At 41.0% G+C, this 27,471-nt stretch overlaps 1 protein-coding gene across 6 annotated transcripts in view; it reads left to right on the forward strand.

Moving 5' to 3' along the window:
• Ptprk (protein tyrosine phosphatase receptor type K) overlaps nucleotides 1–23,925 on the forward strand; it is a 495,630-nt gene extending 471,705 nt beyond the window's left edge. For 4 of the 6 annotated variants that reach the window (XM_032894914.1, XM_032894915.1, XM_032894916.1 and 1 more), the window contains 14 exons: nucleotides 296–372; nucleotides 574–591; nucleotides 3,747–3,783; nucleotides 5,117–5,214; nucleotides 5,856–5,972; nucleotides 10,312–10,466; nucleotides 12,792–12,927; nucleotides 13,151–13,300; nucleotides 14,150–14,323; nucleotides 15,584–15,715; nucleotides 15,837–15,962; nucleotides 18,421–18,584; nucleotides 19,317–19,452; nucleotides 22,426–23,925. In XM_032894914.1, the coding sequence (XP_032750805.1) occupies nucleotides 296–372; nucleotides 574–591; nucleotides 3,747–3,783; nucleotides 5,117–5,214; nucleotides 5,856–5,972; nucleotides 10,312–10,466; nucleotides 12,792–12,927; nucleotides 13,151–13,300; nucleotides 14,150–14,323; nucleotides 15,584–15,715; nucleotides 15,837–15,962; nucleotides 18,421–18,584; nucleotides 19,317–19,452; nucleotides 22,426–22,479 (1,574 nt within the window). In that variant the 3' untranslated portion in view covers nucleotides 22,480–23,925. The remainder of the gene's footprint in view (nucleotides 1–295; nucleotides 373–573; nucleotides 592–3,746; nucleotides 3,784–5,116; nucleotides 5,215–5,855; nucleotides 5,973–10,311; nucleotides 10,467–12,791; nucleotides 12,928–13,150; nucleotides 13,301–14,149; nucleotides 14,324–15,583; nucleotides 15,716–15,836; nucleotides 15,963–18,420; nucleotides 18,585–19,316; nucleotides 19,453–22,425) is intronic. The other 2 variants (XM_032894918.1, XM_032894919.1) reach the window with 1 other exon arrangement.
• Nucleotides 23,926–27,471: the final 3,546 nt, after the last annotated feature.

A 27,471-nucleotide genomic window follows, 5' to 3' on the forward strand; every position in this document is an offset into this window, starting at 1 on the left:
TTCTGCTGTAAGCTCCATGGCCCATGTGAAGAGCCATCCAGACATTGTGTCGCTACCTGCAAACTTCCTGATGTGAAAGGCAGGCTGTCGACACACCTGTTCTCAGAGCCGTGACTGGAGGAAGTGGCAAGCTCCACGTGGTTCTTGCCTTTATCACACATGGCTGATTAAATAATGATGCCAAGCTTTGAAAGCGAGAATTATAAGAACAGAGTGCGTCCTTAAGTCCCCACCCCTGACTGCCTCAGAGCAAAGGAACTCAAATCGCTTGCATATGGTTATTTGCACCTTTCAGACGATCACTCCAGAGTCATCTTGCAGCCGGTGGAGGACGATCCTTCTTCGGATTACATTAATGCCAACTACATCGATGTAAGTGTCCCCGTGGAGTCTTTCCACAGCACGCCCACTTCATCAGCTCACGTCTGTGAACTCGATGTTTGTTGTTACCAATGACTTGATTGCTACCTTTGAAGTAAAGTAAAAAACTATACACTTTTCCTTGTTCTACATCCTAGTACTTACTGACACTGTTGTGCTTTCTTCCGCACCTGACTTTGGTCTGGGCTGTAGATTTGGCTGTACAGGGATGTAAGTACCACTATGTGTCCATGACAGCACCTTCTGATGAATTTTTAATATAAATACCCTTAATCGCAGTTACTACTAATGCCTAGTCTAGTCGTTTCTGCATGCGTCACCTAATTAGTCCCCTACGATATATTTCTGTTTCTTTTCTTTGTAATTACTTTATGTGCGTAAAGAACTACTTTACCTCCTCCCCTCTTCCTGTGTAGAGAAAACGGGGCTTTTTTTTGGCCTCGACAACTTATTATTATGCATTTGAATTTTATTTGTTGATAATTTCTGTCTCTGGATTTTCTTCCCCCCTCCCCCGAGCACATGTGAGGAGCTGGATGGTAGAATGTGCACTAGTGGTTTTTCAAATTTTATCCTTTTCATATTCACTTTTTTATGTTAAAGGATGAGAACGGGGCCAGGAATGTAGCCCAGTGTGTAAAATGCCTGCTGAGTATACAGGAGGCCCTGAGCTCGAATCCCAAATACTGCATAAACCGGGCATGGTGGCACATGCCTGTCATCCCAGCCGTCGGGAGGTAGAGGCCGGCAAATCCGAAGTGGAAAGGCATCTTGAAGTACAGAGTGAATTTCAAGGCCGACCTGGACTAAATCAAACCCTATCTCAAAAGCATAAACAACTACAATGTGTAGGGACACTATTTTGTGCTGTGTGATATTGGCTTGTAAATTTCTTAATGCAAAAAAAAAATCTGTATCCTATTTTAAACATATATATCACACACATATATTGGATCATAGCAAGTATGTTTCCATCACATATGGTGCTATTAAGTTTTGGTTATACATTATGGACATGGCCATGCTTTAGGTAAGGGGAAGTAATTATCGATTAAGATTACTGCCCAAGAGGCAATATGTGATATTATATGTCAAGACTAGCTCTTCGCCTCTGTGGCCTGCTTGAAATTTACACTAGAGGCTCTAGAGGGATGCAGTAGCTACATTTGCTACTCTTGCAAATGACAGTTCCCAGCACCCACCCCGAGTTTACAACCGTCCATTACTCCGGTTCCTGAGTATCTTACGCCCTCTACTGAACTTAGGTACCAAATATTCATGCAGTGCACATGCAGATATACCTAAAATACGATTAAAAAAAACAAATAATAAAGACACCCTGGAGATCTTGAGAATGTTACTTTCTCTCTGGGTGCTTCCGTTCCCTCAGAAAGCCTTCTGACTTTGCTGGGGAAATGCACAGCGATTAACACGTAGTTAGCGCTTGCCAAATTCCAGCTATTAATAACTAAAAACTCCAGTTCTGAGTGAATTGAATCACAGCGTGCGTTTCTTAAGTCAAAAGCGCAGTGCAGCATTACAGCATGAACTGTCGGTGTTCATAGAGAGGTGCCGTAGGAACCCCTCCCTACCTGTTCTAATTTCTGCAAATAGGAACCAGTTCGTCACAGCTATGAACCTCGTGCCTTACAGTCATGTTAATAACCATAGCTAATTGATTTAATGTATTGAGAATAGCATATAAGTGTATTGGTTAATATTCCTTCATAGTTTTATTTTCCTAAAGTTTTAAGTTTTGCCAGACATGTCATGAAAGAGCTAAACTAGTTGTTCTGTAGCACAAAAGACATCAACATTTCTCTTACAACTTTGTGATTGTTCTTAGCTCTTAGATTAACCTGAGTTTTCGGCCGTAACAGATGCACACGGGAGCCTTATCCTAATACTATTTTATGGTTCATTAGCTAGCACTTTTTTCTAAATAAAATCTGTTATGCAGCTCTGTGACGATCCCAGTATATTTTAGCTAAGCACAGCACAATCTTATAATTCCCTTTCTTGTTTGTGTGTTACCCACAGAATAGCAACTCTGTAGCTTGTAGACATCTCATTTAAAACAGAAAATTGACATGCTTGTGAAACTTTGAAACACGATTCCCTGAAACATTCTGGATTATTACGATTGACCAAGAAACCAAAGTCAGCCAAGGGTGTTGTCGCAAACCTTTCATCACAACACCTCCTAGTCAGTTAGACGGATCTCTGTGAGTTTGATGTCAGCCTCATAGGCTGATAGGTAGTAAGTTCCAGGCCAGCCAGGGCTGGTAAGACCCTGTCTAGAGAGAAAATTTTTTAGTATTTACAGCAGAAAGATGCACACTGTATTCCATCCCTGGTCAGAGACTACTGTCTCCCCGCAACACGCACACACACGTTCCACACCCACTATCTGTGTACTGTGCTGCCCATAGCAAATATGGACAAATCTTAACAGATTTCACTAAGTCCTACTTAACACTATCATGCCATCAATTATTTTTTCAACTCATCTGCGGCACATTGGCCATTGAGAGCAGACAACAAGCAGATCGATCTTCAACAGGGAGAACTCACTAAAACACTATTAAATGCCTATGAACAGCTTTTGTATGCTGAGACCCACTAAAATTGTTGTCCAAGAGAAAGTTTTAAAGTTTTAAAGACCTTTTCCCTATATATGTGTGTACTCAAGCTATGTGTGTGTAAATTTCACTTTATCAGCACACACAAAATAGTTCCTGCAGATTCCTGAACATGTTACAGGACGGAAATATTAACAAAAAAAAAAAAAAGAATTAATGGGCTGGAGAGATGGCTCAGCCGTTAAAGGCCAGGCTCACAACCAAAATATGAGAATAAGGATGAATTTCAGCAGGACTTTGATTTGAGCACGCATGCATTGTCCAGCTCTAACATTGGAATGTTCTGGTCCTTTTTACTTTGCTTTTCTTTTTTCTGGTTCTAATATGTCGTTGTCCATTTGTAATGCGGTGTGTTGTACTTTTGGATGATGCAATCGGAATTAATGTCTCTTCATGGAGTTTTACCAGGAATGAGTGATGTTAAAATTTACATGAAGGCATAAACATCTTAGTGAAACTGAACTAAATCTCTGGGGTTATTCTTCAGCAAACAGAATTCAATCATTCGATATAAATTCTAATCAGAGCTTCTAAAATACTTAACCTTGTCGTCTGTTTGCCCTTCACATATGTTTGAGAAGTGGATCCCGTGTTCACTACTCAGTTCCGGTCTTTTTATTATAACCTGATCTTGAGAGGAGATTTTCTTCCCCTTTTTATGCCTTCATTTATTAATTTCTGATACCAATGTAAAATGATAAACAATTTGCTTTCCTATTTTAGGGCTACCAGAGACCAAGCCACTACATTGCAACTCAAGGTAAAATTTTGTCTTTCAAATATTTATATTTATTTATATTAAATATTATATTTATCTGTATTATCCAATAGGTGTTTATTTTGTAATTTTGTCTTTTTTAAAAAAATGGCTTTTACTCATTCGTGTAGTACAAACACTTTTATAGAACCTGGGAAAACTTAATCTTGATTCTCCTTTAAATTAAAATCCCGTGATGATTTTGTGATCTGATCAGGTGTCTCAGTACACTGGACAGTAGTGTTGGGAAAAAGCATTCCTTACTTTTGATGAAGAGTAAGTGAGCACACTTCTTACCTAGGGTGGCCGCCATCTTGTAGCCAATTATGTTAGCCCGAAAAGCGGTAAAACCCAAGACCCGTAGCGATGACAAGCTACTCTACTGCCCTCCAGCAACTTTTGGCAAATTGTGACTGAAACAAAACATAGGCCCTAGGGAATGTAATCAGTTCCATTCCACCATGGGAAAGAAAAGCAAAGAAGGTTGATTATATCACAGTGCAGCCGGAAATGAGAGTACCTAAGGAAGCAAACCAATCTGTAATCCCCTCAGAATGTCTCCCTGCCATGCACAGAACGTGCATGACTGCTTAAAGTAAGAGGAAAGTAAAAAGACAAGCCTACTCTTGTATTCAGTTTTTGCTCTGTTTTGCTTTTCTTTGGTCTTTTCCTCCTTCGGTACTGAGGACAGGAGCCAGGACCATGCACTTGCTAGGCAAATGTTACCAGGGAGCTAAATCTACCTCCTGATATTTGCTGTTTTAACAGAGGTCATTTTTTTTTCAGTATTTCACTTTTTGTTTTAGTAATTGTGTTTAATTGAATATGCTTTACTGTGTATGTTGAAGCACATACCAGTGGTTCTATGGAGCCAGCACATGCTTTTGCAGCTAGGTAATAATATAGAATGATAGTGATAAAATAATAGGATATGATGACATTATTTCATTCACTTTTAATCATGCACTATCCATAAATGATGGGCATTTGGTTAATTGGCAATGTCTGCTGCTCTTCTCACAGTATCCTGAGAGTTGTGTTTTTCCACATATACGTACAAGTACCACAGTGACAGGGATAAACACCTTAGAAAGTATGGTACCCTCTTAGGAATTGCTATATCTAGATGACAAATTGAAGAAAAAAATTGGTAGATGTCTGATTTTTTTTGCATAGCGTATATTCCACTATGAATTGAAATGAAGTCGTTCTAGCGGTAGGATAAAGAGAGTTTTGTCTTTTTTAGCTTGGCTCATGCACACTACTTTCTGTGTACTTAAAACTTTTTATTACCTATAAAATATCTCTGATAACATGAAAAATAATTTGTTTATAGGACCAGTTCATGAAACCGTGTATGATTTTTGGAGAATGGTATGGCAGGAGCAGTCGGCCTGTATCGTGATGGTCACTAATTTAGTAGAAGTTGGCCGGGTAAGAAAAAACCTTATTTATTTATTTATTTATTTATTTATTTATTTATTTATTTATTTATTTATTTATATGAGTATTCTTAAACAATAGTCAACTCCCTTGGAGAATATCACCCAGTAGTTTAAGAATGTTTCATAGACAGGAACATTTTGATTGGATGCTCCTAAGTGAACTTTCAACGATTGAGAAATATTTGATTTCTCATTGAACAATAAGTAAATCTTTCATTTTCAAACATAAACCTTTATGCACGACTGCTCCCCTTCCCTTCTCCAGTTCTTCCCTTGTATCCTGTTCCCAAATGCATGATCTCGTCTTTATTTATGACTGCTACATGTTTATACAACCTGCAAAGTCCTGTGTTATTATTCATATACACATACGTGTGGGGCCGGCCACTTGGGATTGGACCACCTGTAAGGCAACATTTGGGGGAAACCAGGATGAGCTTGAATTTTATACTGAAACGTTCCTGAGCTGTTAGACCTAGCATTTTTTGGAAGTGCACAGTCTGTTTATTTTGTGACATTGTCTCGCCTGTGTTTGAATTATGGACTAAATTTATCGTTGGGATGAAGTTGTCTTTGCTGCTGTGTATGTGTTCGGTTAAATCTGTACCGGTGCATTCTTCTCATCGCTAGGTGAAATGCTATAAATATTGGCCTGATGATACCGAGGTTTACGGTGACTTCAAAGTCACCTGCGTAGAAATGGAACCACTTGCTGAATACGTAGTTAGGACATTCACCTTGGAGAGGGTAAGCATTCAAACTTGTATTGAAAATGTGAGTATTGATATTTTCAGAGAATCACTGCGAGGTTCTGTTCTGATTACCATGAGATCCGCCTACTGATCTATTCGTTAATCTACAAATTCGTTTGTTTTCGTTTGCTTGTTTCTTCACTTTAGTTTTAGTTTGTTTCGGGACCAGGCCTCAATGTGCAGTGTAGTTCTAGCTGTCCTTGGACTCGCTCTGCAGATCCAGCTGGCCCCAAACTCACAGAGGTCCACCTGCCTTTGCCTCCCAAGTGCTGAGATGAAAAGCATGGGCCACTAAACCTAGCAATCTCCAGATTCTTATTTGAGAGTTCATCCTTACGACATATATTAAAATCCCTGCTCTTACTGGGGAGCCCTCAGCTGAAAGGATAGTGATACCTACAAACAAGAGATACAGAGTGGCAGAGCGCCATGGTGGAATGAATCCCCTTTGGAAACTGAAACAGGAAGTATTACTGAAATACAAGAGAGAACGTTCCACAAAATCAAAGGGTTAAGCTGAGGAGCATGTTAAATGGTATGTGGACCCGAAGGAAGTGAGGCGTGAGGGTATGTCTTGGGGAGGTGTTCCTGAAAGACGTGAGTCATGCCGGAGCCCTAAGACTCGTGGATCAGATTTCAGAGCTGGGGAAAGGAAGGATGCTGGATAAAGGAGTCAGAACCAGACGCTGAAGCCTTCCGGCTGCGCGGTGATTTTACTCTGAGTTAGGTCACTGGCGGCTTTAACGCTTAGGGTACATGGTTATCGCTCTCTTCTGTTTTCATTAATTAATTTTCTAATGATATTTTCATTGTTAAAACACATTCTAAGTGCTCTCACCTCCCGCCTCTCTCAACTCTCTGCTTTTCCTATCCTCATATAATTTTTGGCCATGTTGTGACCCGCTGAGTTTAAGGAGGTGAGCTAAAAAGGCAAGAGAGGGTACACAGTCCACCACTCTCAGGAGATGGGCCTGGGCACAGAACCATGGACACCGCAGAAGCGCTTACTGTGTAGTAGAACATACAACCATGTACACAAAGGCACACGAACACACAACCATGTACACAAAGGCACACACAAACCTACGAATACCAGTAACATCAGTTTGTGGTGTTACTGTAAATGAAAATCACTAGACTCTGTGAAGACAGGCAATAAATTGCCTATTGAGAATGTTTGATGAATATGGATATATCATTTTGTATTTTTCAAATGAGCAAAAAGTGTCACCAAGGATGATAATCCTCATTGATTGTGTACGATCACAAACATGGAATTGGTTAATGATCAGAGTTAAAATACTTTAAGCCTCTACAAATCAGTATACAAGTTTATCCATAAATTTAAAAAAAAACATTTGGGCATTTGATGCATTTATCTATTATGAGTCTATTCTTAAGAATGTATTTATAGGCAATATCTAATTTGCGTTGTAGAAAAAATTCTAGATAACTGTCAACATGATATGGCAGAGAATTAGTCAAACCATTAGGAAACCAGAGACTATTAATAAAACAAGGGAAAGTTATATATTAAGGTGGAAAATAATACCTTTAAAGCCTGGTTGCCTGAAGAGATGAATGAAATACCCAAATCACTAAGGGAGGCACAGTGATAAATTTTCAAACATTGTATAAACAATGCTACATTAGAATATATAACTGGAATTGCATTTGCTATTAGAAAAGTCACTTTAAAAATCAAGCATGAACTTTGACATAGAGACATAGATTTTGGTCCAGACCCACCAAGCGTCTAGGTAAGCAGATGGTGTGTGTATGTGTGTTCGGGGGAGGGGCGTGAATGTTAAATTTACCATTGAAATGGAAATGTGGCTTTGTAGCCGTGAATTTCTTTTAAAGGATGGTCTTGGCCATTTTTTTTTTTTAGCCAGAGAAGACCATTAAAGTCAACAAGATGTATTTGGAAAGCTTATATGGTGCTGATACAGAACTAAATAAAGTTCTCACTCCCTCCATCCTTCTCATGCATACACAAAGATGATCACGTTCATTCAAAGATGTGAAAGGTTTTAAGAAATACTGACTCTAGTCATGAAGTCAGAAAGTACCTGAGCTAGTACATTTCTCTAAGAGCATAAAGACATTTAAATTAATGAAAGACATGGAGTATAGGAGTGAAGCGACCTGATTTCATTCATTGGTTCGTGGGTTTAATGTATTGTCCTTAAAGATATCTGTGTGGTGCTTTAGCAAAAATAAGGAGACTTCCTGAGTGGACAAGTGACCTCCCATGACTATGTCATGCATGGAGTGGAAAGGACACTGTTCACTATACTAAACTAACATAGAGGCTCTTGGCTTTATTATTAGGACACTGAGGTGGATAGATATTTGTACTAGTATTCAACATTTTTGCAAATTTAAGCAAATTAGTAAAAGAAACGTTGTATGACAAAGGTGACGTTCTTCTTTTATTTATGTATACAGACATTTTGCTTTCGTGCATTTTCGTGTACCACAGGCTGTTTAGGGTGCCCATGGAGGCCAGACGAGGCCATGGATGCTCTGGGTCTGGAGTTACAGAGGGTTCAGTGCTGTCGTGTGGGTGCTGGAAATCAAACCCAGGTTCTCCAGAAGTAAAGCCAGAGCTCCTAACTGCTGAACTGTTTCTCCAGCCACGGTTCCATAGCCATTTTTAAAGCCAAAATTTTTTAATAGAAGCTGTTCTACCAAGGAAACTATGATACTATTTTTTTTTTAATCTAATAGTATTTACTTAAATTACTAAGTCAACACAACAGTTCATGTTTTCTTTACTAACAGTCTATAGAAAATGTATGAACAGGGCTTCTTCCATAATGACAGAACATCCCCCACTCTTTGACTGTATTTAGCAAGGCATGTTTCTAAATAGAGAAAACAGTAAAATACATCAAATGCCATAAAATAAGATGCAGATGATCAAACACCTTTCCCAGACTGCGGGGTCCCGTGAGATTAATGTCATCACACTGCTTTAACCTAAATCTAAACGGAATGCCGCTGGAGTCTTTCAACTTTTTTTTTTCTCGTTATCTAAACTGAAGGCGGTGCCTTCAGAAGAAGGGCACATATCTGGTGATTAGTGTGAATTTTTTAATTAATTAATCATTGCGATTGACACTAGTCAAGCGTCCCACCACTGAACCGCTTCCTAAGCTATACAAGGATTTTTCCAAATAAAAGACTCCTGTGAGGATGTTTACCACCAGATAGGGAAATCAGCTTTTAAAGTCAGCCTTGCACATGTCACCGAATAGAAGGGGCCAGCCCAGCCTGTGCAACCACGCTGGGCGAAGTAGTTAGGATAGAGGACTTGAAATGTAGCAAAAAACGAATGTAATGTTTCCCACTTTGTGGTTTTGTAACAGCTTTTGCGATGGGAATGTTAAGGTTGTTCCTAGAGCTCTTTGCATGTAACTTACTGTTCTGGGAACTAATACTGAAAGGAATTATAGCCCACGATCACCAGCTCCTCAGAGTTTGATAACACTGTTTGCTGTAAGACAGACTCTTAAATTGATTTATTTAGTTCCTATGTTTTTGCTCTTTCTGATTGACCAAGTAAGATTAATATCTTCACCGGTAGCTCACAGTAAAGTTAGATTGATATAGATTTTTTTTTGTTGTTTATACAAATACAGATCCTTAAGCATACATTTTTTTCAGTATTATATTTACAGCACCAATGCTTCCTCAATTCTAAGGATTTGCTTATGAAACAGGAGAGTGCTTGTCAGTACCGTTACAAGGTTCTCTTAGATTAACCCGATAGGAGAGAGAATGGCAGTGGATGGGTCACTTCCTTCATTGTGCTGTTACTCTGGATAATACTTTGTGAGCCAAATTACTTCACAGAGCTGGGGAAAAAATCATTTACCCAGAGAACAGTTTAGCTGCCCGTGTATTTTCACCAACCAATTTAGCGTAGCACTGTGCTGGAAAATCCCTACGTACTAGGCCTCAAAACCATTTTCAACATGGGTAAGCAAGGTTTTGAAATCTCCTCTTGAGTATACCAGGTCAGGAGGACTTTCCCATTTCCTTCTTATCCCTCCCAATCATTTCATGTGACGTCATCACTCCTAGTAAGGAACAAGCTGTCAGTGGCAAATAAAAATTACCCAGAAATCAAACAAAGCTAACTTCCTTTCATGCCAGTTCTCTGCCAATTAAAGTTAAGTTCCCAGGCCATGTGAGACCAGTACCATTAAAAAAAAAAATCAGTAAACGCTCATTTCTTTCATGGCCACTCAAATCTAGTAGCCATGGTGTCTTTGGTGGTTTCCTATGCATCGTTTCTAAAGCACTGTTTTTCTGTCTTTGTGTAGAGGGGCTATAATGAAATCCGTGAAGTCAAACAGTTCCACTTCACTGGCTGGCCGGACCACGGTGTCCCCTACCACGCCACAGGGCTGCTGTCCTTTATCCGCAGAGTCAAGCTGTCGAACCCTCCCAGCGCTGGGCCCATTGTCGTACACTGCAGGTGAGCTGCGCTCCCAGCTTCAAGTGAGCATCCAAATAGGACTTAAAAGTGCAAAAGCTAATGTCACTGGCTCGCTCACGAGGTGGGGCTTACCCGTACTACAGATAATGTGGAACATAAAAGTTGGCTGTGTGTGGCATATAAGCTAAGAACTCACAGATTCCACATGCTCACCCTAGTGTCGTGTTACTTGTGAGTATAACCACTTAGTGCCTCTCAGTGGCAACATGCATCAGGAGGTTTTATCAGTTTTGAAAATCCCATACGACTGCATACAATGGTTAAAATAAAGGTTTGTTTGTTTTTTTACCTTTTTTTTTCCAATCCACTTAGTCTCCACTGGAATCCCAGCCTGTAGAGCTAAATGCCATTACTAAATGGCTTAAATTGCAAGAATCGGGGCTATAAAACAGGTGCATAACTTTTTCTTTTTCAAAACATTATCCTTAAAAACCACACTGCTATGAGCCTGCAAATATATTTTTAAATCCAGATTTCTTCTGATTAAAAATGTATGTAGGAAAAAAAAAAGCAATCTGAGACCCTAAAAGTGAACGGCAAAGCTCGTTTTGAATTAGGGCCAGAAAAACAAGCCCAGCTTCTAAAAAGCTGTCCTGAAGGACGCATACCAGTCTCAGAGAGCCTGCCCTTCTGAGAGCTCGCCCTTCTGAGAGCTCGCCCTTCTGAGAGCACCCCCTTCTGAGAGCTCGCCCTTCTGAGAGCACCCCCTTCTGAGAGCTCGCCCTTCAAGCTGCTTCATGCCCAGAACTTCAGCATCTTCCTTTCTTTTTGCAAAATCCAACCCATTCAGAATTTCAAGGACCTTTGATAATAAAAGTAAAAGATAATGAAACAAAGGTAAGAGAGGCATCCCATAATGATCAGACATTGGACACATCTTAAAGGGGAAAAAACAAAACGTCACTTCAGTCCCCCAGAGATCTGATATACTCTCCTCAATTACTTACCTGTCACAAACACTGGGAACGGTGATTGAGAAGAAGGTAGAAGGGAAAGAATTAGCGATAACAAGACAGATCTTTGGCCAACACTCTAAGAGAACAGCAAGTGTAAGACAGGCGACTGCACTTGCATAGCAAGGAAATAATGCCGTTAGCCCAAGTCTCCCTTAGATAGTGAGGTAAGTACGTTTTAATGCAGACTTCTTGACTCATCCGGGGTTTGTTTTCTCGTGAATTGCTTGCTTCATGGATGCCCTAGAATTCTCCTATCCCCAGAAACAGAAGTGCCCTTTTCTACCCATGGTCATCTCTTCATGAATGGGAAAAAAAAGAAAACTAGACAGTGAATTCCTTACCTCTCTCCCCTGCCTGTCACCACCCCACAATTGATGGCATCTATCTTATTGGTGTGTCGCTGTAGGGATTTTCCAAAGGCTAAAATAACCAAAGCATGTAACGATTCTGCTTTATAAATGAAACGAAAGAGTGGCTATCAGGCTAAAGAGCTGGCTCGGTAGTTAAGAGCACCGGCTGCTCTTGCAGAAGATTCTAGTTCAATGCTCAGAACCCACATGGTAGCTCACAACTGCCTGCGACTCCAGTCTCAGGAGTCCAGTGCCCTCTTCTGTCGTCCTAGGGCACCAGGCACATGGTAAACATGTATATACATACAGTCAGAACAGCCATTCGGGTGAAAACCCCAAAGTGTGTAGAGTACAATTTTTAAAGGCACAGCTGTCACGGTGACGTGAGCAGTCGTACGTACTCTGTGCCTCACAGTGCACTCTGCATCCCCTTCATATAGGGAGCAGAGAGTCCTTCTCTTTTGAGAAGAGCAGAGGGGGCGCTCATCTTTCCTGGTAGTACGATTCTCGTATCCAACCATCTCCTTTGGCGTTTCCTGTGAACTATGGCTCCCCGGATGTTCCATCTAAAGACTTTGGGATCAATGGCCTGGGTGTTTACATGAGCCTTGCCGGGCTGGCGAGGCTCCTTCCTACTGTTGGACAGCTGAAGGCAGGCGTGTGAAGGAAATTCAATTTGCAGTTAGATTTCGTAGCTTGATTCCACCACCGTTTGAATCCCATGAGTATGAAATTATAAAATATTATAAAACTAGAACATTTAAATTCACACGGAGCAAAGTCCACATGGGGAATTTGAACAATATGTATGTGGACCTTATGTTCAAGGTGGAAATAATTTGCAACCCTTGTTCCCACCTAAGTACATGCAAAACCAGACACTACGTATGAAGTTATTTGTGCCTTAGGATGTTTTCCTCCCTGTAGCTCAAAATGCAATAGAGCCTCCTCCAGCTTACAAAGACAAACGTGCTCTCATGCTTCTTTCAATTTCTCAGTGCGGGTGCTGGGCGCACAGGCTGTTACATCGTTATTGACATCATGCTGGACATGGCTGAAAGAGAGGGTGTGGTCGACATCTACAACTGTGTGAAAGCCTTACGATCTCGCCGCATCAATATGGTCCAGACAGAGGTACACTGACTTGCCCTTAGTCAAGTTTTTCTTGTTTTGTTTTTAACTTTTGTTTCTGCCGTATACCAAATGAGACCTATTTTTATATATAATCAAACTTGACTCATTAAATCATATAGGGAAACTTGGACGTCTTAAGTTAATAGTTCCATTTCAGTACATTCTCTATGTCCTCTAACCTATATGAAACTAATGTGAAATTGTCTCTCTTTCCTTGTGATAGGAACAGTACATTTTTATTCATGATGCCATTTTAGAAGCCTGCTTATGTGGAGAAACTGCCATCCCTGTGTGCGAATTTAAAGCTGCATATTTCGATATGATTCGAATAGACTCTCAGACTAACTCCTCTCATCTCAAAGACGAATTTCAGGTGCTGACTGTTCCTAAGGTCTCTATGAAAGCCTTTCCAATTTGTCCTGGGTACTAATAACTCCTAGAAAAGGTCTTTTAAGTCAAATGTGTAACCTTTGACCCTTCTGCAACTATAATATAGCTTTTATGTCTTTCGTTATGTACATTACGGAATCATTTTTTATTAATGTGCTGATACCTGCTATATCTTGAAGGGCAAAATGAGTTCATATTCTGAAAAGAGTATGAGAAAAAGGTATTATAGCAGTCAAATCTGGTTATGATTGGTGTGTTTATAACTTCTTTTATCCCCAAATAGAGCCTCACTATTTTGACCTTCATTGACATGTTCCATGTATAATCAGCATCATAATAATAATTCCTGGGACTTGTCCTAAACATTGTGTTAGCGCCAGTGCGCTCACTGCCTTTACACATCCCTCAGTGTGGAAGAAAATGAGTTCGCACCGAGCTCCAGGAAACTGCTATTTAGATTCTTGGCGTAGTGTTCTAACATGACAAAATGTAATTGCAAATGGTGGCTTCCCCTTTGAAGGTCATCATTCCAGTCATGGATCACCATGCATTTTCTTTGACTAGGCAGTGCATTTTACGGGTAGCTGTGTTGTTTTGCTATCCCTTCCCTTTGAGGAGAGACAGGAGAATAAAATGTGTCTGCTGACTGCCTCACTTCCCAAGCTTCATTAGCTTAACTAAAGAGGCTATCAGCCTGTCACAGAGGCAACCGCCATTGCCTTCAATCACCAAATCCTTCACCTTCCACTTGGCTTCCCAAACACTTGATGGATTTGTGTTATGCGATTAAATGGGTCACTGTCTTCTAACCCGAGTTCCCTTCTCTCTTTAGACTCTGAATTCGGTCACCCCTCGACTACAAGCTGAAGACTGCAGCATAGCATGCCTACCAAGGAACCACGACAAGAACCGTTTCATGGACATGCTCCCACCTGACAGATGTCTGCCTTTCTTAATTACAATTGACGGGGAGAGCAGTAACTACATCAATGCTGCCCTTATGGATGTAAGAGACTGACTCATTGTCAGCGTAAAAATGCCCTTAAAATCTACAGAACCCAACTGAAAGCTGGCTACTTCCTTTGTATTTGGAACAATGGAATGGACTAGAATAGAGAATTGAAAACTGTCAGCGAAATACAAATTGTTTGGAAAAGGATTTTAGGCTGCACCTCCAGAGATTCTTAGCAACTATAACACGTATAGTTTATTGTAGATATGACATTTGATAATTACAGCATCCATATAGAAAAATCACAAGTTATATACTTCATCTTAATTATTATAAGATTTAATTTTATTTTATCTTACCTGATTTAAGAGAAATTGATACCTGATTTTTTTTAACAGTAGGAATACATTTTAAAATTACAGAATGCCACATCCTACCCCAATTGTGGATTAGTATCAGTAAATGTGTACCCTGATACACATGTGGGACATCCTACCATCTCCTGCAAAGACTTCGCTTTCTTTTGTGCTACAGAGCCTAATATCCTGAGAGCAGGCTCTTACTGAAACTAACTCCATCCCTGACTTGCCAGTATAGCTTCAATTCATCACAAATATATAATATTTTACTATATAATATTTTAGTATAGCGCATGACTCTGACAGATTGCCCAGGCCAGATAAACATTGCTTTAACAACCACAGAGAGAGCTTACCTGAGAAAAAACATGTTGATGATACCTGCCCAACACAATAACTGTACGATTTTGAGGTACCTGTGATTTTTTTTATTGGAGAAGAGATGAATCTTATAACTTTATTTACACACTTGTGGAAATGAAATACATAGGGACAGAGCAGGGATGTTTTGCTTATTTTTCTTTAGAGACTCATTACCTTTGGGAAATTGAAACCATCCAACAGGTACCTCATGGAGGGTCTTCACCTCAGGATGTTCATCCATCTCTTCCTCTCTGTCCTATATTAGCCTTTGTCAGTGAAATAAAAGTGGGAGGGACCAAAATGCTTTAGTGACATCAAACTCTACGTCATTTACCGATTCTATTATATCCTGGAACCAGTATGTCCTGTGGCTTAGGCAATACTCTGGTTCTGTACCCATGCAATGTTGCTACCACTATTTGGTCCTACAGTGGAGTACACTGAATCTGTGTATACAACTGTGCATTGTATTCATTCTTCTAGACTTCTATAAGTAATCACGGTGAAAATATGATCGTGCCTACCTCCCTTCCCACTTCTTGACTGTACATTTCGTGTCCTTGAATGTCTCAAGCATCCTGTTTTTCCACAGAGCTATAGGCAACCAGCAGCTTTCATCGTCACACAATACCCGCTGCCAAACACTGTGAAAGACTTCTGGAGATTAGTATACGATTACGGCTGTACCTCCATTGTGATGTTAAATGAAGTGGACTTGTCCCAGGTTGGTGGCCATTGATTGATTTTGTGCTTTTGGATACATCCTCACAGAATAGTAATAAAATAGCATGTCCTACTGTATAAGGACTCTAACCCCCTTATCTTTCCTTCTCAACCTCATCTAGGGCTGTCCACAGTACTGGCCAGAGGAAGGGATGCTGCGATATGGCCCTATCCAAGTGGAATGCATGTCTTGTTCAATGGACTGTGACGTGATCAATCGGATTTTTAGGATATGCAACCTAACTAGAGTAAGTCTTCGTTGGGGTCATTTGAACTAAACGGATGCAGAGTGAGTGGGGACGTAATTATATCCAACAACAGGAAAAGAAGAATCGATAAGCACCACACAAACCATACCAGAGCCACTGATCACCTTATGCCTTAGTTCTAGGACAGAATGCCTCCCAGACACGGGAAATTTGAAATGCCGAGAGCTAGGTTTTCCTGTCGATGACTGTAGTCACATGTCCCATTTGGAAATCAAGACTCAGGCAACCTTTCAGTCATCCCTGACAGTCTAGGCCTGTCCCCACAGCACCTGTGGACTTAGGGCAAGGATGAAGGCACACCTTGTTAATATTGATATCCAGTCCAGAAAAAAACATAGCAATGAAAAGTAAGAGTAATCATGATGACAACAGAGGGGGACAGGATACACCATGCCAGCGTCAAAGGAGACTTCCTTGTCACTGTGTCAGGGTCTGGGTGCAATGGGAAACCAGAGTCTGAGGGAGAAGCCAGCCACAACCATTGTTGAGTCTCTCACACTCCCAACCCCCATCTATGTATTCTGACTTCTACCTCACTAAACATTGCAGCATCTGGCTCTGCCCAGCTCTGAGGGAGGAATTGGTGTTGCTAAGGTTTGCTTTTTGCCAGCAGCTGAGTGGCAATTGTGTCCCACAGGAGTTTTTTTCTTTTCCTGACAAGTCAAGTGCTTCCTACAATATAATCTCTGAAAGTCTTTTCTTAAAAAAAAAAAAAAGCCAAATGACAAAAAATAATCTACTAAAACCATTTAGCTTATGTAACCAGATAGTAAGCAGAACTAGAAGAAAATGGTAACCTTCTTGAAACAGCACTTTGAAAAGAGGCAATTGCCTTGTTTTTAAAGACATCAGTCCTCTTTATACCTATGATGTGGTCAGAGCTATCCTGTTTCTTATATCAAAAGGACTATCTGTGTATCTTGTTAATTAGGCTATATGTACATAAGCAAGAACAGGATAAACTCATAACCGATTCCATCTTTCATTTTAGTGGAGGGAAAAAAGAATTAATTCAGTCATAATGTAACCGCAATTTAAATGGAACCGCATTATGTTTGCACACCCATTCTTACATAGTTTTAGTAATATTTTAACTAAGCAACTGTAGCTGTTCAACTACAGAAGCAAAGCTCATCTGTGAGTTGAACTCTTTCTATGGAATGTATTCAGATTTGAAATCTGCATTGCCTCATCTTTTTCTAGAATATTACATTGTTTTGATTATGTCCCTGCATATATTATGTTCTGGCGCTTATTAATCCACGATGTTTTCATTCTTCATCTCATTATTTAGTATCGTTCACTGCATTCTGAGTTTAGTACAGAAGTGCAGTATTAGAGGAGATGGGATCTATGTCCTAACAAGAGGTGCATAGACTTCCCATGGGAGACTTAAGAGCCAATACCTTGTGACCACTCACTCAATGTACTGCATGGTCTTCTCTATATGTTCTCTTCAGGGTCCTAGGTTTCTGTGTCTTCCAACAGCAGTGCTATTTTGAAAGTATCGTGCAGAGTTCTTGCAACACACAGTTTAAGGCGAAAGGAGGAGGTTTCTTATCTCTTGGGAATGTATACCTTATCAGAAAAGGCTAGCATCACACAAGAAACTTTACAAGTATCTATTTACTGGCATGGTGCACAAGTGTCGGAGGAGAAGCACAGAATAGAAGTTGTTTAAGTGGATGATCAGACATAAGTGACAAGAAAATACTTCTGTAAAATAAGGACACTTAAGCAAAAATTTTGAGGAATTAGTAGGTATTATTTGAGCATGAGATAGCCAGAGATGGGGAGCTTTCAAGAACACTGAGGTTATGGGACATCACGGGAGAGTTTGCAGGCAGACTGGGGTCAAACTGGCTATTCTACTTGATAGTAAAAAGGACGCTATAGTAAGAAGTTCTCCAAACAAATGGGAAATCCTCCTCTTCAAAGTTTCCAAGGCAAGAAGAAAAGAGGTACATGATCTGAAGGGAGACCAGCATCTCTGACCTCAATGGTGTGATAGAGGGAGTAGAGTTGGGGTGATAGAAACAAACCAGATCATGAAAGGGGTTTTAGGTAAGACATTAAGAAGCCATTGGGTCTACGAGTGACAAGATCACTTTTGAACTTCAGCAAAGTCATGGCGCCTGCAGTAAGAATAGATGGAAGGGAGGGTGGACCAACCTACTTCACAAGCATGCCCAGATATTTGTCTCCAAGGTGACCTTAGAGCCTATCAAGTTAGCCATGAATATAAGCCATCGCAGGCAGATAAAAAGGGCAAGTTGTGGGTTCTTCTCTCATACCTCGGAATATTTCTGAAAAGGCACCTGAATTATTAGACGTGGTCCAGTATAAATTCCCTTTGTATTATGAAAGGTGCATGTCTTTCACCGTGTATTAAAGGTTCTTGTTCTGATATCCATAAAATGCTGGTTTTTCTCTACAGCCACAAGAAGGCTATCTGATGGTACAGCAGTTCCAGTACCTAGGCTGGGCTTCTCATCGAGAAGTGCCTGGCTCCAAACGCTCGTTTTTGAAACTGATACTGCAGGTAGAAAAATGGCAGGAGGAATGTGAAGAAGGAGAAGGCCGGACAATCATCCACTGCTTGTGAGTAGGACAGGGCAGGGCAGGGCAGCTTGGCCTTACCATCTCAGAACTCATTCCATGGCTAGGCTTTGTTTTGTGTATATCTAGAAGATGCTCCTCAAATCCTGCCACACAGACCTACCACAGATCTTATTTCAAAATAGAACTCTAGTCTCATGAATGAATACTTTACTAATTTTAGTTTTTTGTTTTCTGTTAAACATGATATACTTGTCGGGGCTGAAGAGATGGCCCAGCAGTTAAGAGCACTGGCTACTTTTCTAGAGGATCTGGGTTTGACACCCAGGACCCACCTGATGGCTCACAACCCTCTCTGACTCTTAATTCCAGGAGATCTGATGCTCTCATCTGACCTCCATGGGGGCAGTGTACCATTGGGTACACAGACAACATGCAGGCAAAACGATAATAAATAAATATAAAATAAAAGGGATTCAGCTGTTTTATGCTTTAACTCTTTCAAGCACCTCTCTGGACAACTTCTGTTTTATGTAAGTGGTTAGGATCTCAACATCTCTACACTGCAACAAATTATGCCTGTCACCTAATCCTGCTCATAAGCTCCTGAGCTAGCTTTATCCTCTAGTTTCTTCCTCTCTGCCCTTCACACGCGAATGGAAAGGAGGATCCAGAGAATTGGGAGAAATTTTAAAGCTAGGTTTTCCTTCCGAAGAGAACGTGATGGTGTGACGTGCGGTTTTCCAGCGGTGCTAAGCATCTCTTTGCTTTCAGGAATGGCGGCGGGCGCAGTGGCATGTTCTGTGCAATAGGCATTGTCGTGGAGATGGTGAAGCGGCAAAATGTGGTGGATGTTTTCCATGCAGTCAAGACCCTGAGGAACAGCAAGCCAAACATGGTGGATGCTCCGGTAAGCCGCAAGTCCTGGGAAGGTCTCAGTGACTGCTGAGTCATGTACCCGCTTACCGCGTGGACTTCACATACATCGGGAAATCAGATGCCCGAATGAATCCTGCTGGGACTTATAGGCAGAGCGTAGCTGCCTCTGCCCATAGAAATGCATTCCTTATCACATGATCAGCTGCGTGAAGGAAAATGCTCTCATTTAATTTGAGAGACGCGCAGGGTTCGTCCTACTTATTGTCAGTGAATTTGTGCTGTGGCGAACGTTGGTAAATAGTTCTAGGAAAATAAATCTCACTAAAGCATAGCTTCTTTTTCGCTTGTTTGAAGCATACTGAGTTAGCTCGCAGAGTATGCTCCTAGGTCACCTCAGAATCTTAGACACCTAGTTTCCGTTGATTCATTTACTTTGTTTTACCTGACTTATTTTGGTGCACGAGTACGCGCGTGAGTGTTGCTAGGTTAGGAACCCAGGGCCTCGCGCATGCTAGGCGACGCATCCCACCTCTGACCTGTATGCAGGGACCTGACACCCAGTGTTTTTGAAAGAGCAACTGACGTTTATTGCGGCCATTATTTATAACCCTTCTCCATCAAATCCGAATGTAAATCGTCAGTCTGCCCTGGCCATCAGTTTTCAGCTCTTAGCAACCTTACAGTACCACGCATGCACACACACTGGGACAGTGAGCTCTCCTAAGCTCACAAAGCCTGGAGCGTAGGGACCGAAGGTGGGGGAGGGGTGAGCAAGGCTCCATTCTGGATGGAGCTGCGCATCAAGTAAGAAAGACAGTTCGTGCCTCTGTAACGTGCCTTACTTGGGGGTCACACGTAGTCACAAAGAGATGGGGGGGGGAGGGGCAGCTGCAGCGCTCCTAGGAAACAAAGGGAGAAAAGCCAGAGCGTCACTATCAAGGTTGCTTGCCCCACTTTATCAAGATGATCAGAGAGAGAGAGAGAGAGAGAGAGAGAGAGAGAGAGAGAGAGAACGAGCGCATTCAGTAAGCGCTCGGCGCGCTTTCACCACTTCCTGCTTGGGGTTGTTCACACAGGAAGTGCATTGTTTCCTGAGACAAACATCTAAAGACTTTGGTTTCTGCTGTTTCACCCTGGCAAGCAGCAGCGAACTTCTCCCTTTCTCAAGTGCTCATAGGGGACTCCAGCTGGCCCCAGATAATGTCACCCTCTCCGGGCTGCTGGCAGTTGAGGGGGACAAAGATTTGAGAAAATTTTACATACAGAATGGACAGGAGGTAGTTATGACTCTAGTTTCAAGATGTATAACCTGTGAAATATACTCTGCCTGAAACATTTCAAATCACGTGGAACTTACTCTTTCCTTCAGAAGTAGCATCTATCTGCAGATTTGTCTTTGATACACCACCTTTTCTTTGACTTCTAAGTCTATAGTTGCATATCTGTTCTAGAACCTTCCAGTGAGTTACTGCTTTCCTTTTTATTCATGTCCCACAAATCTTGACAGCATTGACAAAATGCACTGCTTAATCAGCATCAATGATTAATAAAGTTTACTAAGGTTTGGACTGAGTTTGGTAGGTAAACGTAGAGTTAAGCAAAATTGAGCGGCACTGGCTGGATGCAAGCATTTTTTGGTTCTTTGTGTGCACTTCCCCCAGGGAGATCATTTACAGCACGTTTACTTTGGTTCACTTTGGTTGTCAGGGTGAAAAACAGCACCCACCTCTTAGAAACTCATGTTGCCTGTGGTTATTGTCAGAGACCCTGGATATTTCAGTGTCCGTTTTAAGTTCAGCTCTAGTTCAGCCTGCATGGATTTTACCTACGTGGACTAGATTGGGAATTTTCCAATGAGTTACATAATATAAGTCACCATTTATAGCAGGCTCTGGACTTTTTAAACTTCTTGATGGTGGATTAAGTGACCAGACTCAAAAGAAGCGTAATTTTAATTCAAATGTTGCCATATCAAACAAGTTGTCTTAATTCAGAAGAGGTGTCAGAAATCAATTTAGGCGTAAATAAGCCTGAAGGATTTTTTTTTTTTCTTATTCTTTTTTGAGTTGGTCGAAATGGTACTCTGATGGGATACACACTCTGGAAAAAGGAAAAACATGAAATTGCAAAAGGTGGAGACTCTTCTCTGTCTCTGTCTCTCTGTCTCTCTGTCTCTCTCTCTCTGTCTGTCTCTGTCTCTCTCTCCCTCTCTCCTCTCTCTCTCTCCTCTCTCTCCCCCTCCCTCCCTCCCTCTTTTATCCGAAGAGGTCATTTTGAATGTGGAGAAAAGCACAGTTACACCCCAGCAGCAGCACAAAACAGGAAGATATCGAAATAATCAAACAAATAATCCATGTGGTAGATTTTCATATAATATAAAAGGACTCAGAATGTGTCACAAACAAAATGTAAACTAGACAGTCATCCTTAGAACTCTGAGGTTTTACTTATCCTGAGATGATTGCTATTTCAATCATGTACTCAAAGTGACAGAAGTTAACAAAGGGTGATCTTTAATAATTGCTTCTAATGACAGCTTTTTTTTACTGGCTCTTTGCCTCCCCCTCCCCCACTCCAAGATAGGGTTTCTCTGTGTGGCTCTGGCTACTCTAGAAATCACTCTGTAGAGCAGGCTGGCCTCAAACCGTGAGATCTGTCTGCCTCTTGATTGCTGGGATGAAAGATGCGCCCCACCACACCCTGGTTCTTTACCTTTTTGTACGCTGGGAAACATTCTTTATTTTAATCACATAAAAGTCCCGGGCACTATATTAAGTGATAGGATATGCAGGGCAAAGCTAAAACATCTTTTTACTGTTGCTCCTTTTTCTTAAGAAGGGATCATTAGACTGGAGTATAAAATATATGTGGCCAGATGTTCCCGTTACGTACAAAATAAGTAATTTGCAACTCTTAAATAATCTAAATTGGGTGTCAAGAACCGGCACAGATGCTGTTCTCCACTACTAGCCTTTTGCTAACTCCTTCCCATCTGCTCTGACAGGAGCAGTATCGTTTCTGCTATGACGTGGCTTTGGAGTACCTGGAGTCCTCGTAGTTCGGTGAGACTCTGCAGAGCGTCACGTGGAGATCCGTTCGTCTGTTGAGCCAGCAGCTGTTGCACCTGTTCCACCTGCACCGAGAGATTTTAATGTGGGGGGGGGTGGGAAGCTTTTACATTGGAGAGGCAAACGTATTTTTCTTATAAAGTTGTGTATCTTAATAAAAAAGGACTCGATCAGTTTTCTGTTACCGTATGAGAGCATCCACATTTCGTGCCACCCAGATTATCTTCAGTCAGACGCAGATTCCACTGAGAAGGGATCCGCGTCTGTCCGGTGACCACGCAGCCTTTTCTCTCCTGCTTTCCATAGAGCAGCTACTCTACATTGCATGCACTTTGTAAGTGGCGTCCCCCTCTCTTTCTAAAATGAATGCTGCAGGACCTTAAGAGTGGGGAAGAAAACAAACTGTGGGAAGTCGTGGTAAATTTCATTTTTATATGTTCCAAGTGTAGCAGAGTTCTATATTAATGTATAAATATAAATATATATATATTAAAAAAACTGGCTTATTTTCTTTTAATGTGCAATGATGGCTGGATCATTTCAAGTTCTTTTTAGAAAATATCATAAGCCAAAGACTCAAGTGTACATATGTCTATATGGAAGAAGCACATTATATTTATTGGTTACTTACACTACTTTTTTGATGGCTAAAAGACTACTGCCACACAATCATTTTTTTTTTTCGTTTGTTTCAGGAGAGTTTTCTTTAGCTAAAATCAATGGTAAACAACTTTTGTAGATTATTTTTTGTATGTCTAGTGTAAGTAGAAGGTAAACTTTCTATTCATAAACCAGGAAGCAATGTTCTCTGTAGTGGTTCCCTTGTGTACGTGCCTGTGAATTAAATTTATGTACAACATCTTGGCAATTGTCTTTGAATAGAGGACCAAGTGAAAACATTGTGCCGAAAATGTAGTTCTCCCCCAGTTTCATTAGGTAAATGATGGCTTGATGGCTGCATAGGCGAAGTCTGCACAGAGAAAGACACTGCTGCTAGCTTGCCTGATGTGGAATATCACCTTTAAGCATTGCTTAAACTTTAAAAGAGTCGCGGCCTGGCACTGTTCAGGAACAGCGGATGGCAGCATCGCCGCTTGCAGGGTCAGGTTTTAGCAAAGTATAAACTTTCCAGGTAACACAGTGTTCTTTTTGATCTTTGCAAGCACAAGCTTTGGGTTTCTACAACAGACAGACACTGGGAACAGATCGATGCCTGGCTCCCATTGCCTGCTTTTATGAGATTCCCCAGTGAATCTTCCGAAGTGTGGTTTCATTTACGTGCTCCACATAGCTGGAATTTCCCATCCTCATTGGCTTGCAGTTTGTTATCAACTGAAGCGCTCCGGTGTCCTCTTTCTACGTTGCCTGTCTATGACATGGTGCTTATAAAGATTTAATGAAAGCAAGAGTGAAATAAAGTTTTTATAATTGTAACATGTATTGATTGGGCATCGTTTTCTCTTCTAAATTTCCATGTCTTTATTTCCAAATGAATATCTATGACCCGATATGAATATGCCACAAAAATCCTACTGAAAGTATGATTTATAGCCAGGCTGTAGTATATTATATTTCTGTTCCCCAAACTGTGTGTCACATAGTCCAGATCAATGAAGGAGAAATAGGTAAGGGTGAAATGTCTATTATTATTATTACCATTATTGTTAATCATTATCATTATTTCTTTTATTCTCCATCTTGTCATAATCTGTATTAGTTGCTTTCTGCCAAATATCGAAGAAAAACAGCTTTAACGGAGCAAAAATTTATTTTAACCCTCACCATGAAGGTTTCAGTCCACAGTCCCTGACCTCCTTGGCCTAGGGCTGTGGCAGGGACTCTGATGAGCAGCTCAGAGTGGTGCAGTGGCTCACCTCAGGGCAGCTAGAAAGCAGAGACAGTTCTCTCCCTGAGCAGGGCTGTTTCTTCTCCCGGGGTGGAAAGTATAAAGGCAAGCAGGAAGATGGGAAGGAAGAGAGAAAACCTACTAGCCAAGAAGAAACACATGGACAAGTTCGTGAAAGCTCCCCATAGCCCAAACACCACTGTCCATGCTCTGCCTCCCAGTACAGGTTTTGGTATAAATAATTGTAGCAGAGACACCTGACCTAAAATATAAAAATTCACAAACTCATGCAGGACGTGTTTACCTGGCAGCGATAGCTATATTACCATTGCACGTGACTCTGATTTGCGTCCCAGGGATTCGTTTCTCCTCACAAAGCTGCACCACACTTAATGGCAAATACAGCTATCCACTGAGTTCAGTGGACCATGTAGGCTCTAACACTCAATGAAAGAACAAATGGTGTCTTCTTTTTCTGTATCAATAGATAAAACACACTGTGTGTGCTTTGAGGACTACTGTAGCCAGTTTATCAGAAGACGGTATGAGAGGCTTAACTGTGGTTTTTTCTGCATATTTGTGTTCAAAGACTCACACTTTACAGTGTTGAAAACCTCCCTTAGTAGACCCATCTGTGGTCGTGTCCTTCCAACCATGTCCTTCGGGAAAGGTACCTTGGTAGAGTGCTGGAATATAAACTCTGGAATATTGTGAATTTGAAATGTCTCCAAAGTGTGTGTGTGTGTGTGTGTGTGTGTGTGTGTGTGTGTGTGTGTGTGTGTGTGTGTGTATGTGTGTGATAGACTTGGTGGCACACTGATGGGCTCTGAGGGAATGAGTCACCATGAAGGTTCTAACCTTATTAATGCATTAATCCAGTAATAGAGTTATAATTTAATGATGTCATTAAGAGATGGTAGAAACTAAGAGTTGAGGACCTGGAAACATGACTCAGCCATTTAAATTACCTGTCGTGCAAACATGGAGGCCCGTTTGGATCGCCGAAGTTCATTGGTCAGCCTTTCTGAGTTGGTAAGCTCTAGGTTCTCTGAAAAACTGTCTCCGAAACTAAGGTGAGGAGAAATTTGAGGAAGATATATTATGTTGACTAGTCATTGGAGAAACTAACAGTTCCTCGTTGAAAAATATGCGTGACTGAGAGTGTGACCCAGGAAGGGTGTATCTTGTCCCTATGCCCCGGCTGTCACTTTGCTTGTGTACTCTGGTGGCCATGAGGTAAGCAAGTCTGCTCCGTGGCACATGCTCTGCCATGATCTTCAGCCCCACCACACCTTAGCAAACCCCTAGGAACCAAAATAAACCTTTTTCCTGTAAGTTGCTTTACTCAACTATTTTTGTCACTCAACATGTCCTCTAGGTAATCCTTTCAGTATGCTCTAGCAGTTTCTCCTGAAACATCGACTTGTGATGTCACATCTACCAACCTTTTTCCTGTATGTCCTTATTAGGGAGAGGCTAGAAATCTGTGGTACACAGACACAGTTAAGCCTCTCATGCTATTAGAAGCACATAATCGAATGGGAATGAACACATTTTAACCAAGTACTTTGAATGAAAATGTGGTCTTCTAGCCTAACCAATACAACCCATTTCTTACACTTAGTCTGTGGACAAAGGAAAGGATTTCAGATAAAAGCAGTGTACCCAAGTGATCTCCAATATGGAGAGGGAAACAAGGACGTCCTGGACATGCACAGTTACATTGGCTTCTCACCAATGTTGCTTATTAAATATTTGTCTGTAGAGATCCTCCCAGGTTCCAGACATAAGCTTTGAAAGTTAGACCCCAATAACTGTTCCTTATCAAATAGATTTAGCTCCAGGAAATGGAATGACAATTCTCAGCACCTGCAACACTCATTCAACAACCATGAGTGATAATACACAGGAGAATGCACCTGTAAATTCAACTGGAAATAGGGCATGGTCTTGATACTTAGACTGTTAGGGCTTACCAGTCATCCATTTGTATTTGATTGCAGTGAGTTTTGACAGCAATTCATTCTTAAGAAAACAGTCAGTCGTCTGTCACATGCTCAAGTGTAGTTAGCAGAATTTACCCATAAATATGTTCAGAGACTTCATACAAACTTCACAGCCTTCCAAGGTCTGTGGCAGTGTTTTTAGAAAAGACCAATTTCATGTATAATCTGTGTACGATTTATTTATTGTTATATTAAGTCAAGTGAAAAGATAGGTTAGCATTATTCACTCTAATAATCTCTGCCTAGCTACTATTTCATAAGGTCTCCCTACACCTTGAATAGAGGAATGAATGGTCTCTGCACCTTTCCACAGCACTAGCCTAGTCAGTCCGCTGAGTTTCAGAATAGTATATCTGGAGTCAAAAGGAAAAGCTCTTCCTTGGGATCTACTGTAAGCTGTGACTCACTTCTAGAATATAAATTGTCCAAAGATCAATAGAAATGTGATAGATCCATAACATTTCAGCACTTCCGTCCTCCTCCACAGTGATTTGAAATGCTAACCTGGAAGAGAGCAAACACCAGGGAGACCCTGCCGCATCAAATCCTAAAAGAAAGTAATGGATGGATTTCTAAAGCACTGAAATAAACATAAGGTCTCTACAGAATATCTCAAAGCTCTCTCTTTAATGTTAAAGTCTGTCCACGGAGGAAAGAGGGACACATATTTATGGCAGCTAGCACCTTTCGGAATGCACTTCTCAATTTCACAGAATAATATGCAGCCACAACTTAATATAAAACGGCACTGCTGATATACCAAATTAAGTCTTTAGGTTTTATTCGTCTTGACTCTACCCTGAGTATATAGAATTGAGTCAAAGAAAGCCTTGAAAAGGGAATCCTACTTACACACGTATTTAGTGTAGCTAGATGTGGGAATAAGAAATTCAAAATGGTTTTCTAAATAGAAATTGGACCATACAGGCAGGGAAAGGCCATGTGTTAAGCTTTGTGGAGGCATGAAGATACACAGTCCAACTGGGAAAGTAGAGAAAGGATGAGAACCATATTCCCTTGTGTTGTTGACAAGAGCAGTAAGTACACTCATGGTTACAGACTAGAAGGTCCTTCTGGGTAGAGACTGGAGTCATATTTTGTTTTGGTTTTGGGATTTCACATGACCATTC

The sequence above is a fragment of the Rattus rattus genome, chromosome 2 (genome assembly GCF_011064425.1).
Source record: "Rattus rattus isolate New Zealand chromosome 2, Rrattus_CSIRO_v1, whole genome shotgun sequence".
Classification (NCBI taxonomy): domain Eukaryota; kingdom Metazoa; phylum Chordata; class Mammalia; order Rodentia; family Muridae; genus Rattus; species Rattus rattus.